The sequence below is a fragment of the Artemia franciscana genome, chromosome 1 (genome assembly GCF_032884065.1).
Source record: "Artemia franciscana chromosome 1, ASM3288406v1, whole genome shotgun sequence".
Lineage (NCBI taxonomy): Eukaryota > Metazoa > Arthropoda > Branchiopoda > Anostraca > Artemiidae > Artemia > Artemia franciscana.
The window spans coordinates 11,618,779-11,635,804 of NC_088863.1; the positions used below are offsets into that span (position 1 = coordinate 11,618,779).

General features: G+C 35.1%; 1 protein-coding gene across 5 annotated transcripts in view; it reads right to left on the reverse strand.

Moving 5' to 3' along the window:
• Positions 1–16,258, reverse strand: part of LOC136025567 (uncharacterized) — a 42,823-nt gene extending 26,565 nt beyond the window's left edge. For 2 of the 5 annotated variants that reach the window (XM_065701597.1, XM_065701598.1), the window contains exons 1-3: positions 16,130–16,229; positions 5,867–6,483; positions 2,354–2,558 (exon numbers count right to left, since the gene is read on the reverse strand). In XM_065701597.1, the coding sequence (XP_065557669.1) occupies positions 2,376–2,558; positions 5,867–6,483; positions 16,130–16,139 (810 nt within the window). In that variant the 5' untranslated portion in view covers positions 16,140–16,229 and the 3' untranslated portion in view covers positions 2,354–2,375. Of the gene's footprint in view, positions 1–2,353; positions 2,559–5,866; positions 6,484–15,508; positions 15,971–16,129 lie in introns of those variants that run through there. The other 3 variants (XM_065701599.1, XM_065701600.1, XM_065701603.1) reach the window with 3 other exon arrangements.
• Positions 16,259–17,026: the final 768 nt, after the last annotated feature.

Sequence of the window (17,026 nt, forward strand, 5' to 3'; positions counted from 1 at the left end):
GATGGTGTGCCTCTTTGTTTGGAAACGATATTTCTAACAGAAAATGTTACTTTATAAACATCAAACCAAAGCAATGAAAAGTTCAATGCAAGTAAAAATAGTAAGATTTGAATCTCACCTATTTCAGAAAATTTACTTAATTATGAAAAGCAAATATACCATTCCTTGAAACTTTGTTACAGAAAAATCCAACTTCTGTGTGAGAAGAGGTTGATTGAGTTTATGGAATTGCCCTCATATTATGTTAGGATAGAAATTCGCTTCTTGGGCAATATCCTCTTTAATATCTAATACAGCTCATATAAGAAGCCCAAAAACTTGGAATGGCAGCTAAAATTTGGGTACAATTTGTACAACTGTCAAAAATGCTGGTAGGTCAATTTTACAATGTTGTTATAAAATCCCTTTTAGCCACTGACTGGAGTGGTTGCACTTGTATTTGGAATTTAATTACATCCCAGATAAGATTAGTAGGCCATCCTGTTAATGATATTGAAAACTGACCAGAACTAATTTCATTTTTTAAGCGAAAGCAAGAATGATTTGAAAACTTAAAATAAAAGGTTTGTGTTAAATAAGGGGATTACCACCCCCTCAACCCCCAACTCATTAAGCTAAGGTTTGATTTATTTCACCCAATGCTTTCAGAACAAAAGCTCAAACACAAGAAAAATTTGATAATACTTTCTTTTTTTCGCAAATCCTCAAGAATGAGGAATGAAGGCACGGCACTTATTTATTACTCTTTGCTTTAAACATTAAGTTCTAAATTAGAACATTTCAAAAGTAATCAGTAAAAAAACAAATGCAATTACCAATTACTGAAATTCTTTCAGTAAAGCATTTGTTGAGCTTTACTGTATAGAGCAGATAGTTGATGGGTGGAGGACTCCCTCCCGTTTGTTTTAAGTGCTAACATTGTTCTTGGCTTTAATTAAAAATATTTTATTAAAGCCAAACTAGTTTTAAACTAGTTTTAAAGCCAAACTAGTTTTAAAGCCAAAACTAGATTCCAGGCCTGGTAAATTTTGATAAGTCGTCAATGGATTAGAAATTATGCACCTTGACGTTAGATTACAATTTGCTATTCAGAAAAACAGGGCAATGCGCCATTGATTGATTATTTTCTTACGCATTTTCAGACCATTTTATTTTTCAACTCTTCAGTCTTAATAGCTTATGTTATACAAATTTGAGGGTCATACGAGTAAGTTATATGGTAAGTTTCTCTTGTATTAGGCAAAATCGTCTCAAACACTTGCTAATACAAGTATGGTGCAACTGATATTCCTGGAGCACATAGTATGTTTGCACTTTTAGCCAGTAATAAAGATATCGTTTTAAGAAAAGTGCATCCAAACTATTTTTTTTTTTTACTCAGACCTCATTGGAAACCCTCAGGACATAAAAAAAGAAAAGAAAAAGGAGAACAATAAAAATAAGAGGCGAATTACCAGTATGCCTCTCAATTTGAAATCGGGCATTTGGTGCCAGTAGTCTCCCAATCTGCCCAGCTGGAAGTTTTTGGGCCGGTCTTGTGATATATAAATTTATTTATGAATGCGTGTATGTATGTATACATTTTTTCTTGAAAACCGCTCCATACTTTTTTCTTTCTTTTTTTAATTGGCACCCTGTGATTTCTGGCCTAAATAACAATCTAGATAGGTCACGAGTTTGAGAAAATTCGTTTTAGAGCCAGAATGCCCAAAAAAATCATGTATGAGGTCAGACATACATTTCAAGAGCAAAAATTACATCATTTTCCCCAGGGAGTGATCGCATCATTTTTAGTATCTATGACGTATGCAAAATTATACACAATGACAAATTACTCTGAACAGCTAGAAAAATGAATGGAACAAGAAAAAGCAAAAATCACAGTGAATTATAAGCAAAAATGTTGCACATAAAAATATGCGGTTAGAAAACAGAAAAATTACAATGGAATAAAGGAACGTGGTAGTTTAGCTTACGTGAGTTTGTTAAGGATAAACAGGAAGGTGGAATTGAGTTCACGCCAGAGTTAAATAATTCACTTGAATTGCTGATTTTCCCCCTTAGAATGAAGAAGTATCATTTATATATTCATCATTAAATTAAATGCATACAGGTTGTTCACCTTAAAACAGGACAAGTTCAGAAACCAAACACCAAAACTAAAGTACTATTTTTTTAATGTTCATCTATCATGAAAAGAAAAATATTTGTACCACTTTTAGGGAGTTCATATTCCTTTTACTGTGTGTGCTGAAGCTAAGCTTCGAACAATTCAAACAGCCACCCCCAAATTATTTTTATATCACATTTAAGTTCAATATAGCTCAACAAACATATAATACATGAAACTTACAGAAACTGCGTCCGGTTTTTTCCTATGTACAGGTGGCAGTGGAAGCTTGGAAATTTGGCAAAGTACGTGACAGAGGTCTCAATTGCCGGATGGTTACAGCAACAGGACGCTCTTTAATATATCGAGCCACAGGACTTGACACGGTTGCAAGCTTGGGATTAGTTTTCGGTTTTGGAATTTTGGATTTTGCCTTTTCTTCAACAAACTGGAAAGAAAAATTGAAAGTGAGATCTAAATGCAGAATGCACTTTGTCAGTACCATGAACAAAGTTAGTATCACAAGAAATGTTGATATTCTTTTGCGGTTATGGAAAAGCTGATTTCAAGGCGTATTAAATAGTTCAATCTTTGTGTCAATTTGACATGCAGTTCCTCAAACATAGTATAAGATCTATCCTCATATTATCATTTACTCTGTCTGCACTTATAAAATCACAGCATATCTATTCTGTCAAATCTTAAAAGAGAAACAAAAGATGTTCGTTTTTTTTTTCCTAACGCATAAAATAATCGGAACTTCTTCAAAAGAGTAAATATGTTGTAAGCACAGGATCTCCTGTCTAACTTGTCATATCTATACAGCATTCAAATCGATAGTAGCCTACAACAGCGAGATGATCACAAGTAGAATAGTTTGTTTAAAACTCCCGTGAAGCAGCAGAAAGAAAGACAGAAGGTGAGGCTAACAATTGCTATTTCTGAGGTCACTAACTTGAAAACCTAACAGCTCCTAAAACACCACATAAGGCTGAAGGCATGTCATCTTCTAAGCGGGGCAAATACTTCTTTTCTTCTAGCATAACATCACGGTTTATATTTTATCCTGTTTAAAGGAAGCTTTCTGTAAAAGACTTTTTTCATGACTAACCTATTTTAGGGAATCTTACGTTCACTTTATGCAACTAGGAACTACGATAAGCTTATCTTACACAAGCAAAATACAGCAGCTATGCAAGTGGGCAGGTGAAAAGGGCGACTACCACCCCCCGAGAAAAAATAAAACAAATCAAAATTTAAAAAATATATATTTAGAATGGTAGTTTTGACAGTACAATAGATATACTGAGAACAGATATTCTGAGACACAGGCACCTATTTTTAGAGGCGGCACAGCTCCGGAAGAATAAATATCACAAATAAATTAGCTATTTCGAATGAGAACAAATTGCACCAAATATTGTAAAAACATCTGCCAGCTTCACTCAGATTACTGAATCACTATGGAAGCGTCGAAGCATACACCTCGCTACGAAAATTAGATTCTACGAAGTGATTATCAGAAGTACTCTCCCATACGGGGATGAAACATATACTGTCTTTGATAACGATTGCTGCCGTCGCATTCTACGTGTCCAGCGCCGTAAACGAGTATCCAACAAGGAAATCCATGAGCGCTGTAAACGACAGTGCTCGTTCTCGGAAATTATAAAGAAAGAACGGCTCTTAAGCCTTGGCCACTGTCTAAGGAGTGAAGATCATGGCTGCATCTCGAAGTCTGCTATAAAAGAACAGCCGCTCGAATTTTGGAAACGCTGCCCTGGAGGCCAAACAAAATATTAGCAGTCAACAGAAAGAATTGACTCAGAACCGCCTGGAGGCTTCCATCTCTTTGGTCGGTTTTGGGTCAGAGATTGGCTGTACCATGTCGAAGTTGTTGTACGTTATCGTGCCCCATGGAAGACTTATGTTGGCAAAACTATGGATGTTGAGTGAGACGGTGTAGCGTCTAGCTCCCATCAAAAGTAAGTAAGCAAGTAATGCTTGGCTAGACCAGCTGTATAATAGACGGGGACCAATAAAAACTCCAAGTGGAATTACGTACAATGAACAAAAGAGGCATTCCAAATGACTTAAACTATTTTCTTATGATACGATCTGCCAAATGAGTAGAATTTACAAATTACCTGAGTAATTTTATTTTATGCAGAAATAACTGAGTGACTGCTTGATTATTTACACACCTCTTTTTTTACAAACGTTTGAAAGGCAGTGATTATTTAACCTTTTGTACCAGAGGATTTTCCCATATGAATTTCAAACCACCCCTTCCCCTCGCACTTTATAGGGGGATTCCTATTTGAACTCGCTTCAAAGAGATTACCTATCTCCCTATAAGACATTAAATACAGGCTTTCATAGAAATTCACAGAGTACGGATATGAACAAAATCAGAACACAGAGTTGACTGGCTGTGTTCTGATTTGATGAATTAATGTTGACTGAAAACATAATAAAACTTTTATTTAGTTTTAACGGATCTCCTGAAAAGTCTGTCTGATTTCAGACACAAGGGTAATTTATGACCACGACGATATGTAAAAATTAGCGGCAGCAACGATTTTCAAACTGTCAGCGACAATAATCAAAACGTGCTGTAAAAGAAATATATGCATTTCAAATTCTCTTTCTTTTTTTACGTTAACTTTTCCGCTGTGATCCAAATTAAAAGAGTTTCAAATTAAGCTTCATCTGAAGATGAAGATAAAGTTTTTTTTTCTGTCAAATCAGTCTTGTATAACTTAGCCTATTGTTTTCAAGAAATAGGGCTGATCTATGCCTTTTCTTTCGTTTTGAATTAAAAGAGCAAAATGTTCTGTAACAATAGCTTTCGAGCAGGCACACAAGTAGTTCCACATTTTCTTAAGAAGTTTTGAAATTTGTCTATTTTGACAAATCCCGCACCCCCTCAAAAATGTCCAGGACTTTACGGGTTTATTTACACCAAGGTAAAATAGTACTAATAAGGCTTGCAAATAATACGACAATGAGCTTTTTATGCATAGATCAAGATATTTGAAGACAAAAAAGGGATAAATCTAATTCATAAGAATAGAAAAACCTTAAGAATTGCTTTAATTAAAGTTAGCCGATTTGGCGGGAAATTTAATCGATTGCTCTTCTTCGTTTCATCAATCAAAATTATCAAACAGTCAAAACAGAGTAGCCTAAAAAAAGATAAAGATTTTATGCGGTCAGTGTAATTATCAAGGAAAAAAGGCACCATTTCTTTGTTTTTAAGATATTAAAAACTTTTCAAATGTTTCACCTTCTTCATGAACGAGCACTGGAAAGGGATTATTAAAGCATCGTAAGGCGAAAGACATAATCACAGTTGTGTACATGTTCGACCCTTAGCGGAGGGGTCGGGGAGGACCCAAATATAAAGTGCATTAAAGGTTGAATGGTATTCATTTAACTTTAGAAGCCGTAAACTTAAAACAGACAACAAATTTTTATGTAATTAATTTTAAAACTGCATTCACTTTACATACTTCAGACCTCTATAGAGGGCTATATTCTTTTGTAACAAAGCCAGGTAAAACTTCAATTTCAAAACCCTTTACACTGATTCCAGCTGATAAAAAAAATAAAAAAAAATAAAAAGACCAGCTGATCATGGTAAAAAAGAAGTTATTATGAAGAAGGATATAGAATTCGCAACCTTGAGAAAGAAGCAAACGAAAAAAATAGATTTTTAGGTATTTGTATTTTAGCTGTATTATAATATCTTACCAGTTTCTGTGCCACCTTCTTTGTCATTGAGCTAGGAGTCCTTGGCTTTGAATGGCTGGATGAAGCTTTTTTTGCAGAATTAGTAAAGTGGGGGGTTGTTGGTGGGGTTTTGTAAGTAACAAGTGTAGATTGCACTGGCATTGGACAGGCTGTCTTCAAGTGTTGAGGATTCGTTTTCTCTTTTTTAACAGAATTTTTCCATCTAAGAGGAGTGCTTACTGGCGTTGAAAATTTTTCTACTACTGGAGTATTGACATTCGGTTTTTCATTTTCTAAAGGAATACAGTTCTTTTCAGAATGAATAGGTTTCATCTCCTCTAAACGGCCAACAGAGGAGACAACTTGCTCATCTTCCGGCTCTTCTTTGGTTGCACCTGGTAAAGACGGGCTAACACTAAGGAAAGATTCAAAAGGAACCGAGTTCAAAGAACCCCTTGGAGTTTCATAAGCTGTTGAAATTGAAATTGAAATATCCATGCCCTTGGTTGCTTTAGAGCTGATTCCTAGAAGATGATTAAAATTGCTGCTTTTATCCGTCATATCAGCAATAGCAAGCAATTTCTCCATCCTCGTCATTGTGTCATCTAAATCTTTTATTGGTGAAAATTGGGGATTACCTGTAATATTGAGAATTTTAATAATTTAGATGAATAAGAGCACATCTTGGCACAGAGATAATACACTTTTAAAGACCCATCATAAAATCACGAATGATAATAATACCAGAAGCAACATAAAAATTTTCAAACATTCTGTACATTGCAACATTCTCACAGACAAAATTATGCACTAACAAAAGAAAATAAAATTAAAGGAAAGCACCAAAATACATTATTAGGTGCACTGGAAAGAAAATAAAAGAAGTAAACTGCTTTTACGTTAGTTTCATTAATAATAAAACTAATATGTTATTAAACATATCTGTGCACGGGAAATTGTTGAGAGGGGGGGGGTCAATCCACAATAATATCCAAAGTCCTTCCCCCAAAACAATGGGATACATTTACACATGATATCGGTTTTCTGCATCCTTAAGCACCCATTTCCTGAAAAATTCTCTGGTACTATCCCTCCTAAAATGTTGGTTTCGCATACCGACTGTGAATCAATAATTTTAATAAAATGTATTTGGAAAAAACAAAAAGCCAATATTAATTTGTTGGCAAGTAAACATGAATCGTATGATAGCAGCTACAAGGTCCGGGTCCACAAGGGATTATCTATAAGCAACATATTTGATACTGGTCTCAGACAGGGTTCCATACTCAGCCCCCTCCTGTTTATACTAGTTTAAAGTGATCTCCAACGTAGCAGCATTTCCATTTTCAAAATTGAATTTGCTAATGACTTGATAGTATGGTCTGCAGAAGGAGGCGTGGAAAAATCGGGCATAACATCAGTTAAACCTTTGAGGAGTTAGCTGCCATTTCTACTGTATTTCCCCCTCCCCCATCTCAGTGTTGAAAACAAAAGCAATCATGTTTAACAACAAGATAAAAATCTTGCCACCAAGATCAATAATCAACAATATGGAATGCGGGAACGAGAATGGACCAAAACAAGCAGGAGTATACCAAACCTGGGATTTGAGTTAGCAAGATCAAACTTCAAGCTTTCCTTCAGTCACTAGAAAATTGTCTTGGTCCTGTACTTGAGTCACTACCTTTAATCATAACTACTGACATCACAGATGTTTTAGTCAAGAAATAGAACACAGGAGTCATTGATACAGCTAAGGAAATCTTGGTTAACAAACCGAAAACAGAGAAGCCGTGGATCACAGATAAAATTCCCGATCAATATGACCAAAACGAAAGGTTTGCAACAAGGAGGGCCGGGAAAGCAGGGACATGTGTAAGCTAATACAATGAACAGAAAAAAAAAAAGATCCGAGCAGCCTTAAGAGACTACATCCGCGAGATATGCGAATCCTGCGAGAATGACTTTAAATTAGGACATACCATAGGATTCATAGAATAGTCAACGAACTTTCCACAAAAAATTCACCACTGTGACTACCGTCCTGCATAAGGATGGTAGTCTCCTGAGTGACAGTGAGGCGATTAAAAAAAGGCGGGAAAGCCACTTTGAACAGAACTTGGATCCGCTACTTATCTGCGACACTCCTGTGATATCAGGATTTCCTTTGCAGAAATCGACCCTGGTCCCCTGCCTCTACTAAGTGAGGTAAAAGAGGCCATTCGTAGTCTCAAGAACAATAGAAGCTCCTACCCCTGATGGCATCTTTTCCGAACTGCTCAAAGTTGGATCCTTCTGCTAGAGGATATACTACATAAAGTAACCGTCAACATGTGGTAGACAACCCATTTGCCGAAAACTTGGGAGAAGGCGATCATTGTACCACTCCACAAGAAAAGCTCTAAAAATCAACAGCCAATAAGAGGTAAAATGCTCCGACACATGTAACGAACTGGCGAATAGCTCCTTATATACTCCTATCAACACTAACTATATCTTAGGTATGCCATTGAATACCAAAATAAAACCCTAAATCTAAAAAAAAAACGTTTCATTGCAATATGTGCATCAACAGAGTCTACTTTTCAAGTTGAACTTCAAGTTTTTTAAATTCAGTACATTCAATTTCTTTATAAAGATTATAGCAAAAATTATCCTGATTTAAAAAAAAGGGGGGTTAAAACACCACCAAAAACGGATGTGATCACGGTTGAAGTTATTCAACAAAATTCAAAACATCTTATGATCATAAGCCTACTATCTACAAGACTAAATATTTTATATTTCTCCAGAGAAGTATGGTCACGCTTATGCTTCTTTTCCTCAGGGACTATTGTATTGAATTAGTTGTTAATAGATTATTGTGAGAAGTGTAAGGTGAACAGAAATTTTAAGTTTTAGCGCCCTTTTTAAGAACAAAAGAGATTGCATTCAAGCAGAGAACCAATTTCTGCCAAATTGTCCAGCAAAACTACATCTTTGGCCTTAAGGACCAAAATGCTATTGAGCAAGAATTCAACGACAGCCAATCAGCTTAAAACTACCAAAAAGATATCTATATAGAGTGTCTATGTCAAAACCCACGTTGGTGCATGAAGCCACACTTATCCCTAAACACAAAGGCAGTCCATAAAAACAAACTGTTGTCACATATACCATTTATTCGATGAAACTAACTCTTACATAGCATTTCAAAGTTCTGCGCCAGCTTTAGGGTGAACTAATAACACCACTACCAAAAAGTTACTGCAGCACTAAGCTGCTTGAGGCCAAGTACATACACTACATCCTACTATATCCAAATGCGCGGTATTCAAAGCCCCCCTCTTTTCTCCCTCTAAAGAAGTTCCTTATGAAGTTCCTTATGAAGTTCCCAAAAATTCCCTCTTTTCTTCTCTTATGACATCCTTTCACCCCATTCAGGAACGACCCGCTTTTTGCTTCGCTCTAGACGATGGGCCGATAAGGACAATCGCTGAAATCTGTCATTTTTTATACACAGAACATGCCCTAGTGATCTCATCCCTTCTCTCTGTCTAGCCCTAGAAAGCGGGATCAAACCACAATTTTCGTACAGCTTACTATTGTAGATACGGTCAGTGAGTCGGGTACCCAAAACAATATGCAGACAATTTCTATGGAAAATATCTATACCTCCCTTCCTCCCTGACTACAAAAAAAATCATTGAACCCCATTATAGAAACTCAAGTACCTTTTTAAGTTTGGTAATTTGTCCAGTGCTTGCAAATAGTATTTGTTATTGGGAAACATGCAAACATTTTTCGCGGGGGACCTTTCTGTGGGGGGGGGGGATCGTCTGGTGGAATTTGGGAATAATTTCGTTTCAGCGGGGTATATTTTCCATGATGGAGAGAGGGGGGTTCGGGTTATTTTCTGGGAGGGTAAACGTCTAGAACCATCTTTGCAATGAAACAGCAATTAATTTTCAATGAATAGTAAACAAGAAAGCTTTGAGACATCTGTTATTCCTATCAAATCAAGGTAGTTATCAAGGTGGGTATGTCCTAAGACTGAGGATTGGAATGAAGGGGTCTGAGTACTTGCTTGATTGAGGCCAATATTACATATCAGAGACTGAATGGGCTATTACAGGAGAATAATACTAGTGACAAGAACTATATTTTTCATCCCAAAAAAAAAGCCGACAGGCTCAAAGATAAGGTACACCAAAGTGAGAAGAAATAAAACTCGTTCAGAACAAATTTTACTGTTTAGAAAATAAGGACATCCTTTGCAACCAGCAAGCTTGGATGTATACCATTAGCATCCATGATGCTTTGTGTTAGGCGAGAAATTACACTGACACAAAAGATATTTGTGTATTTTCACTCAGCCGAGGGGTTGTTTCCACATATTTTTGGCGTATGCTGACTGTTTGAAAAGCCCGTTAGCTATTCCTCTAAGCTATCTTTTGCCATGAAAGGAGATTTTATAAGTTAATTTTTTTGTTTTTTGAGTAAGGATGTGGCAGATCGTTATTTGCAAAAACTATACAAAGCAAAAGAAAAAGCTCTAAGATGATGAAATCAGGTCAAACACAAAAGTAGAAACTGCTGGCTATCTTTTTTTAATAACAAATTAGGATAAAAGACCATTGTTCATAGTCCAATTCCAACCAATTAATCACTGGAAAATCTTAGGTTTCTGACAAATTTTTGTCAATCTTCCATTTTGTGCTGCTTGCCTCTTCAGAATTTGATGCTCGTTTTTCATTAGTAACTAGAAATGACTGTTTGTTTTTTATCTATGGCCATTTTGTCATATGCTCGCTCTCTGATTTCTAGGCTGCTATCTTCTCTTGAGTCAACTATTTGAGGCAACAAGCAAGCCATCCAAAAACGCTCAAGTTTCGGAAATACTTTTGCCTGGTACTGCTTTGATTGTTCAACAATTATTATTTTCCAGTCTTTCTGATTATTGTAGACAAGCAGACGACATTACTCTTGATTAGTGATCTCTACCTGGCCTTGAATTTGGCTGTAGTAATCGTGGTTTACTTTTAGCTTGAGTCCTGAACTAGTCATCTTAAGAAAGAATCCCTTTATTAGGCTTTTGATACGAGCTCCATACTCTACAGTTTTTCCTTGTGGTATGTTATGTACTGTCTTTACTTCAATTGGTGTTTCATCGGGCAACATTCCGTCCAAAGACGCTGCGAGATATTGGCAGGTTGGGTGGAGTAAAAGTCAAATGTTATTACCCTTAGTAATTGGCTGGCCCTTTTTTTTTTTCTTTTGGTAAAATGTAAGAGCTACTTCTTCTAATTGATTTCCCTTTATCATTTCAGCTGAGTGATAGTTGCTGCTGCTGCTCTAGATGTCTCTTACAACAGAGCCCGTTTTAGTGAATTCTTTTTAAGAAGTTATCCAATAAAAAAAAAGTACTTATGATTTGTTGCTTCTTTCATAAATCCATTGTTCATTGGAAGATTGCCCTTCTTTGTCTTCTCATAGATCTGCTGCAAAGCAGCTTGATTGTAGTTCAGAAAAGTTTCTTATATGTGGCCTTGGCAGCTTCCAGCTCCTCTGGTTTCATATCAAGTCGGTTACACTTGGGCTCATAATCAAGAACTCCAGAAAAGCTTTGATTACTTGTCCTTTTAGCCTGATATCTACCACCCATTGAAACGTAGTATTGCTTTGAGTTTCTTCTCAACTGTGCTCAAAGTCTGCTGGTCTTCTTGCAGTACTGCTTCATTAGTTTTGCTGGGCTAGAGCTGAAGGCTTTTTTCCAGGTATCGCTCTGCCATTTAGGGCCTATTGAATAAGAAAGACTTATTCAATAAGTATAAGGCTCTATTTATACATACATGGTTTGCCTGGCGTTTTGAACAACTAATTTGCTTTCCATGACAAAACTTCACAGCTGCAGATAAATAGTTCACTGCAAGATTGGTTGTTGAATCCATGCAGAGCATGTCTGCTTTCCGGCACGTGATTTCAGTACCAGATTGTATGTCTTGAAGAAGATTGTATGTCCATCTATCCTCTGCTAGGCTCCCTTTGGGTAATCCAACTTTCTTTGGACAAGTATAATCAAATTTTGCATGACTCCCAATAGCATGCTTGGGACCTCTTTGGAGCAGGTGTCTCAGGTTCTCAGCTGTACCTTAGTCTTCTGGGTTCTTCTTTATTGCTCCCTGAAGGTTTTTTGTAAGTTTTTGGATTGTGTTATTTGGTAAAACTTTAGCATATATTCCTTTTTTGCTTTGACAAGGCAGTGGAGATATTTTGGACATTCACAGTAATATATATATAGCAAGGTAACAGTCTAGAAGTACTACTCTTCTAAAGGACACATCTTAATAGAATAAAAGTAGTACCAACAGATTCCTTACTTTAGGCTCCTTTTCAATTTTAGCAATTGCCTCTCCCCTGTTAAATGGTCTCACATATTCTCCTAATGATATATTTCTCAATTAATTCATTCAAGTCATATTTCATGGATTCTTTGTTAAATATGGTTAACGCAGACCATTTTGGGGGGGGGGGCTTATCAGAAGACTGACCATGGTATTTAGAAAGAGCATAAGGAATCTAATTGTACTGCTTTTATTTTATTAAGATGTTTCTTTCTGAAGAGTGGTACTTCTAGACTGTTACCTATACTAGGGCTATATCTGAGACCATCAGGAGACTGGAGGGAAACAAACTGCCAGAAAAGCAGCCATGATATTTTGAAAGAGCATAAAAGGTCACTATATACAAGGTTCCCTAAAGGACATAGTGACATGGTGAACAAACAACTTGATTCTTTTTGTATTCTCTTTATAAATACACTGATCAGTTCCCTTTCAAACACCCCTCCCCACCTGATGGTCCTACATATAGCGCAAGGAATATCTAGAAACTGAAAAAAAAACAATAAAATCATTACTTTATGATATCCAAGATGTTTCTACTAATCAAGTTATCATGTTTCCTTCCATTATTATACACTTTTAAAATCATTTCAAATAATATTTTTGTAAATTATGCAATCAATCACACATGAAGATAAACTAAAAACCAAAAAGATAAACAATTTAATATAGGAGTTAAAATGTATGACTGTCTTCATGTAATGAAGAAATCCATTATGAGGGCTATAAAGTGACCATCAGGTAGCAACAGGAGTACATTTGCAAGCAAAATGATTAAACAAATATCATGTTATACAATTTAAATCATTTCAAACAGAATTTTGTAGATTATACACTCAACAGCTCATAGAGATAAACTGAAAACCAAAAAGATAAACAATTTAATACAGGAGTTAAAAGGTATGACTATCTTTAAGCAATGAAGGAATTCATTATTAGGGCTATTAAGTAACCATCAGGTAGGGAGTTGGGCACATTTTCCAAGTAAATTGATTAGATAGTTTGGAAAGAGCATACAGAAAGAAATTCATTACTATGTTCACCTTGTTCCTATGTCAGTTATGGAATATTGTATATATATATATATATATATATATATATATATATATATATATATATATATATATATATATATATATATATATATATATACCACACTTATAATGAATCAAATGACACTGATTTTACTTATTTAACAGGTTTCCTTTAGAAGCAGTTAATCTCTGCAAGTTCACTAGAAGAGATTCTTCCAAAAAATATGTGATAGAAATTTTCTGCATAGGCTATTATAAAGTAGGCAACTACTATTTTGTATTTACAGACTAGTATTTATTGTGAAGTTTAGTATACATCCTAGGGTTTTATGAGGCCCCACTAGGGGATGGGAGAAATTTCTTGCTGTAAATAAATTACATTTAGAGAGAATGCTAAGTATAGAATTAAATAGGCCACTCTTTTGTTATTATAGGATAGTGTTTCCTCCAAAAGAAGAACTAGTTACCAGCTTAGGACATCATCATTAACATACAAAGTTGTTAATCTGATTGCAGGGCATTCCTTACTCTCATAGTCACAGCTATTTAGACATAGCCAATATTTATATGGCCTACATCAAGACAATTATTTCTCTAAGCTTTGTAGCAATAAAGTTGAGTTCCTTTTCTACTTGTGCTGAAATGGATAATTTGTTTTCTGATGGACCTATATAGCCTATACTGAAAATATTAAAACATTCTTTTTTACTTTTCATTTTAAAAGCAATCTATGTTCAAATTAGAATTACTTGTTTAATTGGATAGTTAGATGCAAATGCCACTTAACAGAAGAACATGCATCAGTCTCTAAAGGAGCCAAATTAAAAACTGTTTATTGTCAATTACATAATTTAAATACTTCTTCTAAGAATGGACATGGTGATCTTTGAAAATTTTAACTTGTCTCATTGAGAAACCAACATTTGTGATCATTCCTAATAACTAAATTATTTTGAATGCAAAAAACTAACCAGGAATGTCCTTTAGAAAGGAATTCAATTTTAAATAAAACATAAAAAATGAGAGATAGACAGAACTATTATTAGTGCTGCTATTAAAAACTCAAAGCTGCAGCAAGTTGCCTAAAGCCAATAGCCTATGGCTGTACACATTTTTGTCTAACCCTGTGTGGATGGCCAAAAGCCAAAACTTGTCAATCTTTCACCATAATCAGTAAAAGATTGTCTAGGCATCTCATCTTTTTTTTTCACTTTAGGCCTAAAAAGTGGCATAAGACCAATTTTTGTGCAGATTAGTGTTGGACATAAAAACATGCAAACAAGTAACTAAAACTATGGGTATTCATAGTTTTGAATACCCATAGTTTGAATTACTGGGGCTTTTCAGAAGGAGCATGTTAGGAAAACAATTCTTGCTTCCTAATTTACAGAAAAAATATAGTTAATATATCTTGAAGGCACCAACTGCCCATCCCTAATTTTTGAATATGTAATCCAAATTAAATTTTAATATATTTATAAATTTTTTATTCAATTTGATTATGATCAATAAATGCCTGTGGATTATATAACTTTCACAAAATAGAAGATGAATCAAATAGTGAGTTTTAGCCAATATCTAAATCCTTTTTATAGCTATAGATTAGGGGAAAATTTAGGCTATCATCATATGAATAAGTCATATCACATACTCTTTGAGGATCCATATATACGTAGCCTAAAGTGATTAGTCTTAGGACTACATTCAGAAAGACCATAAAAAGGCAATTAATAGTAGGCCTATGTTCACCCAATTTGTAGCTCAGTTATGGAAAGATATACAAATTTAGCCTTTCCTTTGAAGTGATCTAAACATCTAAAAAATTACTGAAAGAGATCCTGAAAAATGTTTAATATAGCCTATATTTTCTGCATAGGCTATTATAAAGTAGGCAAACTATAACTTTGCTCCTACTACAATTTTGATGTTTTCCTGCAAAGTTTACTATAGCCTATAGCCTAATTTGGGGCTATGTCAGTTCTAATTAAAGCATGGGAAAAATTCTTACTATAGGAAGGGCCATATTAGGAAAGATGGTAAAATTCTATTTAATTGACTTCTTGCTATCTCAGAAAGGGTTTAGGTTAGGAAAATGAAACTTTGAGGGATGGGTCTACAGGCTAAAGTATGTCCTGGGAAGGTATTTTAAAGTACCCACCTCTACTTCTTCTCTGTCTTGAGGGCCCTGAAATTTGTCTACATTGCAGGTCTATACCTATTGAAATTTTGACAAAACAACATTTTACCTTAATTTTCAGTTACCAGTTGCTTATTATCTCCCTTTAGTTCTGAAATTGTAATTCTTGTTATTTGAGTAGAATTTTGAGCCATATCAATGTTTATATTTCAAAATTTAGGAAATGTAGGCCTATCTATTGGAACCAATTTTTCTTTTTAATTTTGATTAGGCCTACTATTGAGCTGGATCACTCCTTACTTATGGTTTGTTACCATAACCTGTTTGATTTTCTTTCATTTTGTCCCAATTCTTTAAGATCAACTCCTAAAGCACAAGGCTGCTTAATAAGAATAATAAGCTTTTTCCAAAACAAAATTTAGAAAAATTTAGAAAAGCAAAGCTAAAGCAATAAGAGTTCTAAAGCAAACTTTAGTGTTCAGAGTGAGGTCTTGAGGAGGGGTGATTCCATCACATATGTAATAATATCTGTTTGTTTCAAGTTTTGATGTTGATCTTTACTTTTAGTTGAAAGAACTATTTTTTTCATATTTAATTTAACACTAGTTTGTATTCTGTGCCAGTTTCGAAATTATAGGCGTATTAGAAGTTCAGAGAAAGCATTTACCCCGTTTCTTGGCAGCGAAATTACCCAAAAAAATGGAAAAGAATTGGCCTAAATAGACTATACATACATTCATAAGACTATTCCAGCCTCCTTTATGGGGCTCCTTCAGCCATTCAGTCCATAATTGTAAAAAAATGTCACAAGCCTCCTGACAGAAAGGGTGCGTTTGTTTACTTGTCCAATGGGATTTTTACTAATCGAGGTTTAACCCCTTATGCCTCGTTTACACGGAGAGGAAAACTTGACAGGAATCCTGTCTCGGAGACAGGATTTATGTTTACACACAGAGGGAAAAGTGGGAAAAGATTCTTGTCCTTTTGGCAGAAAATTTGAAAATTTTGTAAGCATGGATGAAACCAACAGGAATATTATGATAGCAGCCACAGCATCATTATTGATTGCTGCTGCTTTTAAAAGCACCGAAGCAGAAGATCTATTTTGCAAGGTTTCACTTTTATAACACACATTTTTAAAGGTCAGGGCCCTCTAGAGGGAGAAGGAAAAGAAAAAACTTGGAGAAGGAAGCTCAATCCCAATTTATAAGGTTTTAAAGATATGCAAATACATTTCCTAAATTTTGAAAAAAAAATGTTGATAATGGCTCAGAATTCTACTCAAATAACAGGAATTGAATTTTCAGAACTAAAGGCAGAGAAAAAGCAAATGGTACCTGAAAATTAAGGTAAAATGTTGTTTTGTCAATTCAGTAGGTATAGACCTGTCATGGAGTCAAATTTTAGGGCTCTCTAGAGGGAGAAGAAGTGGAGGTGGGTACTTTAAAATACCTTCCCAGGATATACTTTAGCCTGTAGACCCATCCCTGAAAGTTTCATTTTCCTAACCTAACTTCTTTCTGAGATATCAAGAAGTAACTTAACTAGAATTTTATCTGTCTGGTAAAAAACATCCTTCAAATTTTAGATATGCTCTAATTCTACAGGAGCAAAAAAAAATGCTATT